General features: G+C 41.5%; 1 protein-coding gene across 1 annotated transcript in view; it reads left to right on the forward strand.

The window, feature by feature from the left end:
• The window catches only part of IQGAP2 (IQ motif containing GTPase activating protein 2), a 300593-nt gene that overhangs the window by 230787 nt on the left and 56174 nt on the right, over positions 1-13632 (forward strand). The window contains exons 16-17 of the mRNA XM_055136270.1: positions 4912-5054; positions 9438-9608. Coding sequence (XP_054992245.1) covers positions 4912-5054; positions 9438-9608 — 314 coding nt within the window. The remainder of the gene's footprint in view (positions 1-4911; positions 5055-9437; positions 9609-13632) is intronic.

Raw genomic sequence — 13632 nt, forward strand, 5'->3', positions numbered from 1 at the left:
CACAGAGTCAGGACTAAGCGCTGAACATCACCGGGTGTGGCCCAAAAACAAAAAAATAAAGGAAAAAACTTCTCAATGAAATGTAAGTAGGGATATTGGCCAGTCTGTGTCTCTGGCATTGGATTGCCCTTGAGCAGCTTCCCACTGTGGCCATACATCAAGAACACTAGAGTGTCACGGCCAGATCCTTGGAGAAAAAAACTGCATAACTTTTTTGTTTGGGGGATCACACCTGGCGTTGCTCAGTGCTTACTCGTGGTTTACTCCCAGTTCTGCTCAGGAATCCTTCCTGGCAGGCTCTGGGACCATATGGAGTGTCAGGAATTGAACCCAAAAAGCACTGTGTGCAAAGAAGCACCCTCCTTGCTATACTATCACGCTGGCCCCTGCATAACTTCATGAACGGGTGGAGTGCCCAAAGGTGACCCATCATCTTCTCAAATCCATCCTGACCCAAACTTACTGTGTCTTGTCTCCAAAATTGCTTAGAGGTAAAACTTAAAGAAAAAGAAAGGTTTTGATGAATGCAGTAAACAAGTGTCCCCAGGTATCCAATTTAGAATCCTAGAAGAATGTGCCCTAGACTCATTGTGCTACCAAAACCAAAAATAAAACAAAAAGCCCAGGCTGGCGTTTAGGTAGGGTTGTGTTGAAGCTGTATTCATTTAGGGAGTGTTACAATCTTAATAATATTAAGTCATTTGATCCACAATTAATCAAGACTTCTCTAATTCAATCGTGTATGTAATTCTTTGTGTATTAAGTTAAAGTGTTCTTTATTAAATTATTTTCTTTATAGTTCATCATCTTGTTGCTGTAGTAACTACTGCTTGTTTTGGTGTAATTTGATGTTAGGCCAGGGTCCAAACCTTCACTGAGCTACATCCCTACCCTTGTTTCTTTATTTCATTTTGGGATTTGTTCATTGTTTTTGTATATAGAAATGCAGTTGATATTTTATTAATATATAATTCACAAGCCATCATATTTGCCAGAAGGTGTGTCATTGAGCATTTGTCATGATTCGAAAACTACTTCTTAGTTCCAGGATATTTTCTTAGTTGTTTTTGTTTAGTTTGGGGGCCACATCAGCAGTGCACAGGGCTTATTTCTGGCTCCACACTTAGAGATCACTCCTGCCAGGCTTGGGGGACCGTATGATGTGCCAGAGATCAAACCTGGGTCAGCCACATGCAAAGCAAATCCCCTACCCACTGTCTTATCACTCCAGCCATTTCTCTACAGCAAAGTAAAACTCTACCAATTAGCAGCTGCTCTCCCATTTTTCATTCTCAGTCTCAGACAACCACTAATCCACTTTTGGTCTCTCCGGTTTTGCCTATTCCAGACTTCATATAAACGGTCCCAAAGAGTGTTTGACCTCTTTCCTGTAGCACAATGTTTTCAAAGTTCACCTATGCTATAGTAAATATCAGTTCTTCAGTTTTTTGTGTGTGACTAGCAATATTCTTTTTGTTTATCCATTTACCAACATTAGGGATTTATAAATCATCCCTCTACTGCTACTTTTGGCCATACTGAATAATACTTTGTGAACATTCATGTTTTCATATGGATGTATTTTCATACAGTTGGTTTTTATATGTTACCTTTGTAACCCTGAAATGTCATTTATCCTGGTAGTTTTTAGTGTATTTACTGGACCATCACCTGTTTTTATAAAATGTTATTAGACAGACCCCAACCACACTTGGTTAATATGTTGTCTATGTGTGCTTTCATATGATAGTGGCGGAGTTGAGTAGTTGTGAGGGGAGCCATAGCACACAAAACCTAACGTTTTTTGTTCTCTGATCCTTTACAGAAAAACTTACTGACCCTTGTTTTCGAAGGAAGAAGAGCTTTCTAAATAATTAAAAACTGCCCTCCGTCTTTCCTTTACCCCACCCCCAAAGACAGTTATGAGCATTGTTTCAAGGAGTGGGTTAGCGTGATTTATCCTTATCTCTCCCACTTTTGTTTCAGTCTAGTAGAACACTCCTTGCCAAACTGACATATTCCTTCCTTGGGAGAACACTTGACCTTAAGACTCTTTTAGGTTCTTACATAAAAGTATACTTTGGGGGCCAGAGCGATAGTATAGTGGATAGAGCATTTGCTTTGCACACACCTGACCCGGGTTTGATCTGCAGAGCCAGGAGTAATCCCCAAGCTCTGCTGGGTGTGACCCAAACAGGGAAAAAAATGTGTAGTTTGGGGGCTGGAGTGATAGTAGAGCGAGCTGGTTGCTTGCCTTGCACCAGCCAACCTGGATTCAATTCCTGGCATCTCTTATGATTCCACTTGTCCTGCCAGAAGTGTTCCCTGAGCATAGAGCCAGGTGGAAGCCCTGAGCACCCCCAGGTATGGCCCCCAAATAGAAACCAAACAAAGAAAATATATTTATTTTTAGAATACACCTAGAAAATAGGCTTCCTTTTTGAACACTCACTTACTGGAATGCTAAACTAAATAGAATCTTTTTCCATTTTGGTTCCCTCACTGTCACTGTCATCCCGTTGCTCATTGATTTGTTCGAGCAGGCACCAGTAACGTCTCTCATTGTGAAACTTATTATTACTGTTTTTGGCATATCCAATATGCCACAGGGAGCTTGACAGGCTCTGCCGTGCGGGCGAGATACTCTCGGTAGCTTGCCGGGCTCTCTGAGAGGGGCGAAGGAATCGAACACGGGTCGGCCACATGCAAGGCAAACGCCCTACCACTGTGGTATCGCTCCAGACCTGGTTCCCTCAAAGATTCATTATTAATCTTTCACTTATGTCTATGCCTTTGAGGACTAAGGAAACTGACTATATGTCTTAGGAAAAGTAGACTAGACACAGTCTCAGGAAGTGCTTCTCACCTCTCATCTGACTATAAATTCCCACTTGATATGAAAATGATAGCTCTTCTCTTTTTCTCATGTCCGTTGATCTTCCAATCTGAATAAAGCCTTCTGTTGCCAAGTTGGTTGGCCTTTTTTATTTTTGCTTTTTGGGTCACACCCAACGATGCACAGGGGTTACTTCTGGCTTTGCACTCAGGAATTACCCCTGGTGGTACTCAGGGGCCCGTATGGGATGCTGGGAATCGAACCCAGGTCAGCAGAGTCCAAGGTGAACATCCTACCCAATGTATTATCACTCCAGCCCCTTGGTTGACATTTAACCTACTAAGAAATTCTTCTTAGTTCTTAAGCATAAAAAGAGAAGATAACCATTTTCTTTCTTTTTCCATGAAGAGATTTGCCTTAAAAGGCTGTTTAGTCTCCTGACAACATGTGTGGATCTGACAACTATGGCAATCAAAGCTAGGATGAGGGGAGAGAGAGTGCAGTGGGTAGGGTGCTTGCCTTGCACATGGCCAGCCTGGAATCAATCCCCAACACTGTCAGGAGTAATTCCTGAATGTAGAGCAGGAATAACCCCTGAGCATCACCAGGTGAGCCCCCTTCTACCACAAAAATACAGAATGAGTGACCACAGAGTTAGTACAGGGGTTAATCTACTTGCCTCACATGTATCTGACCATGCTTCAATCTCCAGCACCACATACAGTCCCTCAGGCACTGCCACGGGTCACTCCTTAGGAATAGCAGCTGGGCATCACTGTGGCCCAAAATTTGATATTAATTAGGAGATTCCTCAATATAATTAAGTGTGTGGCTCATGGACTCATGAGGAAGCCATATTCTGCCTGACCAGTTTGTTTAAAGAGTGCCTTTTCCCACTACCATGCCCCTCCCTGAAGACTTAAGTCCTTTTGTGGGGGGAGATCACACCCGGCAATGCACAGGGGTTACTCCTGGCTCATGCACTCAGGAATTAGTCCTGGTGGTGGTCAGGGGACCATATGGGATGCTGGGAATCGAACTCGGGTCGGCCACGTGCAAGGCAAACGCCCTACCCACTGTGTTATCACTCCAGCCCCAAGATTAAGTCCTTTGACTATTTTTCCCTGTTGTGTGTGGGTTTATAGAACAATATAGGTCAAAGGAACTAGGAATTTTCTCTCCTTAGACCGTAATTTTGCTGTCTCTACTTAGATCTCGGTGTTTGGGAAAAGTTGTCTGCAAAGGTGGGTCACTTGTGCTTTGACTCACTGCAGATCGTGGACCTTCCTGAATTTTGGGTCACAATCCTTAGCGGTCACTCCTTATTAGAGTGACCTCAGAGAGTGCTACAAGTGTTGGTCTTCTTCTCTGCCAAGTTTTGGAACTCATCACATCCACACTAAGACTAATATTTTATGTGAGCTCTGCCTCTTTGGCCATTTTGGGGTTCCTGTGGCTGGAGCGATAACACAGCGGGTAGGGCATTTGCCTTGCACGTGGCTGACCCGGGTTGGATTCTTCCATCCCTCTCGGAGAGCCCAGCAAGCTACCAAGAGTATCCTGCCCAAATGGCAGAGCCTGTAAGCTCCCCCTGGCGTATTCGATATGCCAAAAACAGTAACAACAAGCCTCACAATGGAGACGTTACTGATACCGCTCGAGCAAATCGATGAACAATGGGAGGACAGTGCTATAGTGCTACAGTCAACATCATGAAATATGTTGTGCCCAGGACTGGAGAGACAGTACAAGGACTCCTGGGCTTGACGTGCTTGCAGCTGACCCCAGGTTTGATCTCTGGCACCAAATATACCCTGAACACTAATAGGCATGTGCAGAAATTTTTTTTTAAAGTTGGACCCACAGCTAGCCTTAGACATGTTTCTTCTCTCGATCAGCAGGAAACTGCCACTGACTACTGAGAATTTATTTCATTTTAGTCATCTAATGATTTTAATTAAGATCATCTGATTACTTGGTGAAAAACATACCTATCTGATTACATACTGAAGAAAGTACTCAATGTCTGTGGATATACTGTTTCTCCCTAAAATTAACAAACTTTTTTCCTTCAGCCTCTTCTGAAGGCTCCTGGCTCAAACTCACCCTGCGGGAGAAGTATCCGTACTATTACAACATGGATTCACAAGAGAGTTCCTGGGTCATGCCTGAGCCGTGCTTGACCAATGACTCAGTGCTCATGGCAAAAGAAATTGAGGTAGGAGGCTGATGTTTGATGGATAATCATGCCATATAAAGAAAAATGGGATTGCTTCTTTATTTTTTTTAAAAGTCGTTCACAGTGTTCTTTTACTTTAGATATTCCAACACCAATCCCATCACCATTACACCTTCACTTTACAACACCATTATTTCCAGTTTTCCCAGCCACTACCACAAGCCTGCCTGCCCCAATAAGAGGTTTCTCTATTTTGAATCATGAAAGTATGGGATGGGGGAGGGATTAATTATTTGAAAGCTGACTTGCAATAAAATCTTGACTGCAAAGGTTACTAACATAGAATCATTTTGTTTTCCACATTGGCATAACAAAAATAAACAGCCAGATGGGTGTTGGAACATTGTATGACTGAAGCACAATCATGAAGTTTTGTAATGCTCTGTCATGGTGATTCAATTAAAATTAAAAATAAAAACAAGTTTTAAAAAAATAATAAAATAAATAAACAGCCAAAGAGAAGCAAGTTCTTGCAGCTACCTGGATTGGTAGAGTATCCAGAGAAAGCAATTTTCAGGCTCTCTTTGACACAGTGTTCCATTAATGACAATTCTTTGCTGATCAGTATTCAAAATATCTTCCTCTCAGTCTACAATGTAGCCTGACACCTTATTATTTTTCCTACAAAAAAAAATGTTTTCCCCACAAGACACTGGAAAGGGCATTTCTGCCACCCTGATACCTCACCCCTCCAGGATGTTCTCAGAACAGAGAGCAGATTGGGCTAAAACTGGGACAGACACCAAACTTAAGTGTTTGCTTTCTCTGTGGTGATCGTATTAGCATGGTTTTATTGCTTATGGTATGATTTCTGCAGTTCAGTATGTACCTGTGTCCAAAGGTAATCACAACTGAATATAATTGATATCTTAAAAATCAACTACGTACCTATATGCGTTATTAAAGTATAATTAAACATAATACAGTGAATCAGCCTTTTTAGCCACTAAAGATCCCTTTTTTCTTAATTTATATTTGAAAACTTTGGTGTATTTGATTTAATCGGAAACAATTTCTCCCTCCCCCAAACCCTGTTTTAGCCAAAGATCTTTTTCAGTTATGCCTATCTGAGCTTCCTTAGTATCACTTTCTTTCTTTTTTCATTTTAATTCCGTTGTTCATTGATTTGCTCGAGCGGGTGCCATAACATCTCCATTCGTTGTAGCCCTGAGATTTTAGCAGCCTCTCTCTACTCGTCCTTCCCAATGGTGCTGCATTGGAGGCTCTTTCAGGGTCAGGGGAATGAGACCCATCATTGTTACTTTTTTTGGCATATCGAATACCACATGCGGCCGAGCACTTCCGGGAGCTTTGTTTTATAGTCTCTGGATCTTGGCCACTGATGGGATTACACGGCACTGGGGGCAGTTTGTGAATGTGACTGCCTAGTTACTGGAAAAAGGAGGATCTGGGTGGAGCTTCCTTAGTAATATCAAAAAAGTGATTGATTCCCGAACTTTGTATGGGGGAAGCATAAGCACAGATGTGTATAAATCCGTAACTGTACCCTCATGGTGATTCATTAATTAAAAATAAATAAATTTATTATTAAAAAAATAACATTTGGGGAATTACATGTTAATATTAAAATTAAAGTTATTTTCTCTAAAAAAAAAAGTGATTGATTAATATGTCCCGTCACTTTTATGGATTGTTGGGACATTTTAGTACAGGAAGAAGAGAGACTCATTTAGTAGAATCCATATTAGATGCTTATCCAAAAGCTTTTTCTCTACAATATATATATACAATATATATATATATGCAAGGCTATCCTAAACCTTAAGAGATCTAATATTTCCTACTCAATGACTTGACATTTTAATCCTAATTCCTTCCCCCCCCCAAAATGAGTGGTTTTTATGTGTACAGGAGTCCAGAAATGAGTAATTACAAAGAAAGGTGCCAACTCTTACAACTTTAGGAAAAAAACTATAAAAATTCTGGCCATGAGCTCCTTTCGCTGTTAGTCTGGGTCATTTTATTTCCTCTTTTATCCCTACTCCCACTCTCCAAATAAAGAGTTGAGAGTGCTCTTTGTCCTCTCAATGATTGTGGCTTTATTACATCCAAGTATTTTCTTACAACATGGAAAATAAAGGCTTGGTCGCTGATCTTCTAAAACACAGAAATTTGGCTATTGCAAGGTGGTAAAACAGGTCTTGGCAGATTGCCCTTCTTTGTAAGCCTTCTGTATAGAGCTTATGGGTTTTTGTGAAGTTGTTGGCAACTATGGAGAAATAGGGTGGAATGAAGGCAAAGGAATGTGAAATTGGAATGAACTCTTCTAACAAGAAGTCTGCTACAAATGATGGCCCAAAGTAATGATTAAAGTTTTCCTTTGCCCACAAATAACCTAGAGAATGCCTATAATCTTTTCTGGATGTAAATAAGCTCTTCTGAGACTCATAAACATGATTAAGTGACCGTTTTGTATATTATATTTTTCTGCCATCCCATCAATTTGATCCCTTAATAATCCTTTGAGTGGAAATTGAGAAAACATTATCCTCTATTTTTCTAGCTGAGGAAACTGAGGCATAGAGTGGGCAAAACAGCTTGTTACCAAATAAAAGACTTTATCCAGAGTTAAAGGATCATTTCCAGTGTTTCCAATTTCAAGTCTAGTATCTTCCCTATGCTCCGTCTTTGTCATCTTTTTTTCATACAACTGACACAAATGTATCAGACTTATTATATTGTGAGCCCATGAGTCAGATATCAAAATGCAAGCTGGCAGTTCCAAGTGTAGATTTAGTCAAACACAGAAATGCAAGTCCTTGGAAAAAGTGAGAGATGTTTCCCAGGAGAAATTCTCTTAAAGGACGAATATTCACCAAGATTTCTTTGGACTTGAGGCCAAAAATTGAAGAAAAATGCACAAATTGCTGCTTTGTGTAGGCATTGCTATATGTTTAAAGAGAAAATGCTTGTAATTGCGTTCCATTTTTGAGGGAGGAAAAAGAACATAAATATGTTACAGAACTGTTAAAATCAGCAACACCCAAAATAACCCAGTGCAGTCATCTAATGGACAAAATCAACAGTGCATACTTACTAAATATTCAGATAAAAGACTGTGACTGGGCTAACACCATCTCTTAAAATCCCAAATAAAATGAAGAGAATGAAGAACTTAGTTTATTTCAAGTGTTCAGTTTGAAAGCACCATTATAGAAATAGATTGCCAATGCAGATTTGTTGAAAAAGCAATGATGGGCTTGTCTTGTGATTTACAAGATGAATCACATGTGAAGAGTCAACATTCAAATCTGAACCCACACGTGGCATCCAGTGGTGCCTAAGGTATAACTTTCCACATCAAGCCTTAGTCTACTAAAGTAATCAAAAAGTAGAGGAAAGAAATGATGCATTTCTTCAAGACAAAGTGGCTGATTTTATTCCATGGACATGCACACACAGATGGGTCTTCTTTAAAAAGTGGTCATGCATCTCTTAGGATTTCAACTTAAGCTGTTTAAATAATCAATTACTGACTCCACAACTGTGCTGAGAACAGGCCTACATCAGAGAAATGACTCTTCGTTGGCAAAGAATAGGAAAGTAAACCCAGCTTAAAGTTTGAATAAACACTTCTCCCAAGTCACTCTTCTTTGATCTCCTGCGTCTAGATTTTTTTTTCCTTGTTCGGCCTTGCTAATGCTTGTCTTTCCTCTCCTATTCCCTTTCCTTCAGCCATGAGTATTTCATTTCCCTTCCATTTATGTTGAGTTTTCTCCAACATCATGCCTGGGTCTGCTGATTCTGCCCTGAGAACAAGGACTTCATGAGTATTTACTGTCTGTGCCACACCCTTTGGAGGGAAGGAGACGATTACATTCTTCCGTAATTACCCTTGTCCCTTTGTGCTGAGTAAAGCTACCCATGAGCTCAGGCCCCCACAACTGTTCCTTGCCATATCTCTGTCTCCAGATCCTGAGCTATTTTTGCTTGTTTGTTTTTTGTTTGGGAGTGTCACCCAGCGGTGCTCAGGGCTTACTCCTGACTGCTCTCAGGGATCACACCTGGCGGGCTTTGGGGGCCCTATTGGGTGCTAAAGGATCAAGCCAGGGTTGGATACATGCAAGGCAAATGCCCCTACCTGTTGTGTTATTGCTTCAACCCCCAAATCCTGACATCTTTCCACTACATTCTCCTAGCACAAATCTCAGAGGATTCCAAAATTGTGTTCACTAAAAGCTCAGCTAGTTCACGCCTCACACTCTGGTCAAAGCTGATTTTAAGGTAATCCGGAGAGCATGCTCTGTATTATTTTCTGAAAGATAAAATGTGCAGCAGCTGTTCGCTATGCTCCTTTCACCTGATGTGTGAAACGTAACCGTAAGAAATATCTCTCGCCAGGACATTATTGGGGAAGTCCTAGCAAATTACATTCGTGAGAAGATGTGGTCTGCTTCGGAAGATTTGCTTCTTCGCTTCCAAGCCACAAGCTCAGGACCCAAGCTTAGGGAAGAGTTTGAAGCTAGGAAATCATATTTGAATGAACAAGAAAAGCATGTGATCAAAATACAGGTATGTGACTTACCTACCACTGGTTCCAGCCAACTGACCTCTCCCCTGAAAATGTTTTCTTTGATCAGGGGCTAGTACTCAAATATCCTGATGGCTCAGCTGATTTCCTTTGTATTTGCTTCCTTCCGAATCTGCTTCATCAACACTTGGAGATGTGATGGATGGTGAATGGTGTTTTTTTTTTCTCCTGCGGTGGTTTTACAGTGAGTGTGAGGGAGTACTTGGACTTGGACAGGTCCACCTCGCACCAACCAGCTTGAGGCTAGGAGGGAGAACTTGTGTTTCTCTGAGAAGAAGGACCTCCTTCCATCACTTCCTCTCCAATGGGGGCTTCCACCTTGTTATGTGTTGGTTCATGGGCCTGTAATGATATCTGAGCTTCTGGGCTCTTTCAGACTTTCTAAAAGAAGACTTCATGACATAGAATTAGTGATTCCCAGGAGTGTTGTCTTAGACAATCTGTTATTCTTCGTGTAGGCCTGTAAAAAAAAAATCCTCACTTCCAATTTTTTCACTGAGTTCTTCTTAAGTGTGCATGACTTCTCCAAATGTTCTGGTTTGTGAAAGTGGAGCTTGCCAGGGTTTGATATTTCTCTTCCAGATGCCCCCAGCATCCAGCAACCACCAAGCTGCCCTCGAAGGTGTGTGTGTGTGTGTGTGTGTGTGTGTGTGTGTGTGTGTGTGTGTGTGTGTGTATGCATATGCTCTCATGTTTGTACGTATGTGCACTCTTTTGGCTCTTCCAAGTGATTTCCTTATTTATGGGCAGTGTTGATGGACTTTTGCTTGACTGGTAACTGAAATTTCCAAAACCGAATATTTTAGTTGAAGATCTTCTCTTGTGTGGTCGCTGGTACACATACCTTCTTTCCAAACGGATACAAGATTGTTTGGGGAACAATATGATATCTTAACTTTTGTCCTCCAGGTTCTTGCATAGGGTAACAATGGAAGTGTTTTCATTTCCTCATATCTTATGCTAGTGTATGTTTGAAGGTAGAAATGATCCATTTCCTAAGATTTCTATAAACCTGACACATCAAGGCTTTTTTTCCTAGCTGAACCTTTATGTTTTCCATAAAACTTGAAACAAATGAGTGGTAAAATGCACTGGAAGTGTAGTTAAACCTATTCCTTACAGATGCTAAGGCACTGATTTTGCACAAAATTCTAAGAGTTAGAGCCAGGGTGATACAATTTAAGACCAACTTCCATTTCCACAGTTTCAGAACACAGTGGAGCAGAAAAGCAGCTGGAAGACTTTCAGAAGAGCCATCAGGGTAAAACTGACCTGGTCTTAGTTCTCTAGACTAAAACCACAAGAGAGCTGGGGAAGAACCAGAATAATCATTTTAATTCTTTTCCCACCACCTCAGCAGAGGGAGGAGCAGAATTAAAGAAGTCAATAAACCATGAAGTCACTGCACCTTGCTTTCCCTCACTCCCTGCCCCCTTCATTTTTCTGGTGGTTCTGACATGGAGGATGTGCGATCTAAAGGCAAAAAATAGCTTGGAAATGAACAAATAGTACAAATAGAGATGGATTGACCACCAGACCCACAGACCACAATCCAATGTGTATCTTCTCCTCGCCAAGAGGCTGACTTACCTTCAGTTAGGGCAATGATCTGAAACGTGAAGGCTTCTTTTCCATAGAACAACCCATCCATCCTCCAGAGTTGCCTCACAGTCCCCAATTCAATGCTCTCTAAAAAATTGAGAGAAACCTTTTATGTTGAGAGCAGCTACCACAACCCCCACTTACTCGGGCTCCTCCCAAGGAACTGAATCTCGGTAGAGAGAACATATGTCATCAGTAGCCAGTTCCCCGTCTCAGGAACACATCAGAAGTTATACCAGGAAAATATATCCTGGAGAAACAAAAAAGTATAGTCAAAATGACATCTGCACTTATATGTTCATCGCGGCACTGTTTACAATAGCCAGAATCTGGAAAAAACCCAAGTGCCCAAGAACAGATGACTGCTTAAAGAAATTTTGGTACATCTATACAATGGAATACTATGCAGCTGTTAGAAAATATAAAGTCATGAACTTTGCATATAAGTGGATCAATATGGAAAGTATCATGCTAAGTGAAATGAGCCAGAAAGAGAGGGACAGGCATAGAAAGATTGCACTCATCTGTGGAATACAAAATAACAAGAGTAGGAGACTTACATCCAAGAATAGTAGTATATAATGCCAGGAGGTTGGCTCCATAGCTTAGAAGTGGGCCCCACATGTTGGTGGAAAGTCATCCCAGATAGAGAAGGGAACACCAAGTAAAATGTGATTGGAGATCCTGTGCAGGGAAGGAGATGCGTGCTGAAAGTAGACTAGAGACAGAACACGATGGTCACTCAATGCCCCTGTTGCAAACCACAACACCTAAAAGGAGAGAGAGGGAGAACAAATTGGAATGCCCTGCCACAGAGGCAGGGTGGGGTGGGGGGGATGAGATGGGGGGGGGTGGGAGGGATACTGGGTTCATTGGTGGTGGAAAATGGACATTGGTGGAGGGATGGGCTCTCGAACATTGCATGAGGGAAAAACAAGCACGAAAATGTGTGAATCTGTAACTGTACCCTCACTGTGACTCACTAAAAAAATTAAAAAATTTTTAAGAAAAGTTATCCCAGGAAGACTCGGAGGGGGAATCTAGGAGACTGTAAGCCCGCATGGATTTTGTACAATAAAAATCTCCTGCATTGAAGAATGAGTGAGTTGGAAGATACCTCAAACAGAAAAGCAAAGTTTACTTCCAAAAAGAAAAATGACACTGAGCTGTAAAATGCAAATAAATTAAAAAGCTAAGGATATTCTTATTCCTGGAGATAAGAACCGGGGTTGAGCCCTAGCATCCCATATGGCTCCCTAAGCTCACCAGTAGTGGTCCCTGAGCACAGAGCCAGGAATAAGTCTTGAGCACAGCTGTGTGTGACTGCCTCCATCCTCCCTGCAAAAAGCAAAAATAGAACTTGGGGGTTGGTTTGGCAGTTTTTTGTTTGTTTTTATTTTTTTCTTTTATGCTTTCAAAAATTTAGTAAGATGTGAGTTTCATGAAGCTAGGTCACACAAAAAAGGAAAAATAAAGGAAAAGATCATTGATGGTGGACGGGAGCAATAGTACATGCTTTGGTGCTTGTCTTGCACCTGGCCTGCCCTAGTAAGATCCTCAGCACATCATATGGTCCCTGAAGGGATCCCTAAACACACAACCAAGAGTAAGCCCTGAGCACTGCTAGGTATGGCCCCCAAAAAACAAAAGACTGATGGCTGAAGAGTGGAAAAGAAATAGACATCCTAACATAAAAATGAACTTATACCTACACTGAAAAATAATCAGAACACCTGGAGAACTTGAAAAAAAATGATGCAAAGGAATACAGAAAACAAAAAATAGTTTAAAGTACATCTTTCAACTGGAAACGATCATTCCTGTTCTGCTGCAGGTTTGTGAGATTGTTCCTAGTACAGACTTTTCTCCGTAGCTGACTCTGAAGTGTCCTGTGACGGGGTGAGTGAGATGATGCCTCAAGACAGATAACAGAGATCCAGCATCGGCACAGGAAGAGATCAGGAAAAAGTGTATATCAACCCCAGTACTTAGCTCTGGGTAGTACTGAAAGGTGACCTCGGTCAGAGCACTTCAGCCTGCTGAGATCCACACCAGCTTCCACCAACCAGCTTCAGGTTAGGGCTGACAGGTGCAGGGTCACAGTGTGAGTTGGGACAGAAGCAGTGACCCTAGGTGTGAGGCTAGGCCCACACTATTTCTTGTCACTGACCACTCACATACTTCTCCAAGCTGTTGTCTTTAAGCAGAGAAGACAGATCCATGCCTAGGGTTTTCTTAGCCTATAGATCACACGAGAATTGGTGCTTCAGAAGTTGGAGTAGATGATTTCGGTATTACTATCCTGGGTGTCCACTTATCAAGCAAGGTTGTTACCATGGATCAAGCCAGATTTTCTGGAGATGGACAATTACAGTGTATAAAACAGAACAGTGACTGCCAGGG

Source organism: Sorex araneus, chromosome 1, assembly GCF_027595985.1.
Source record: "Sorex araneus isolate mSorAra2 chromosome 1, mSorAra2.pri, whole genome shotgun sequence".
Lineage (NCBI taxonomy): Eukaryota > Metazoa > Chordata > Mammalia > Eulipotyphla > Soricidae > Sorex > Sorex araneus.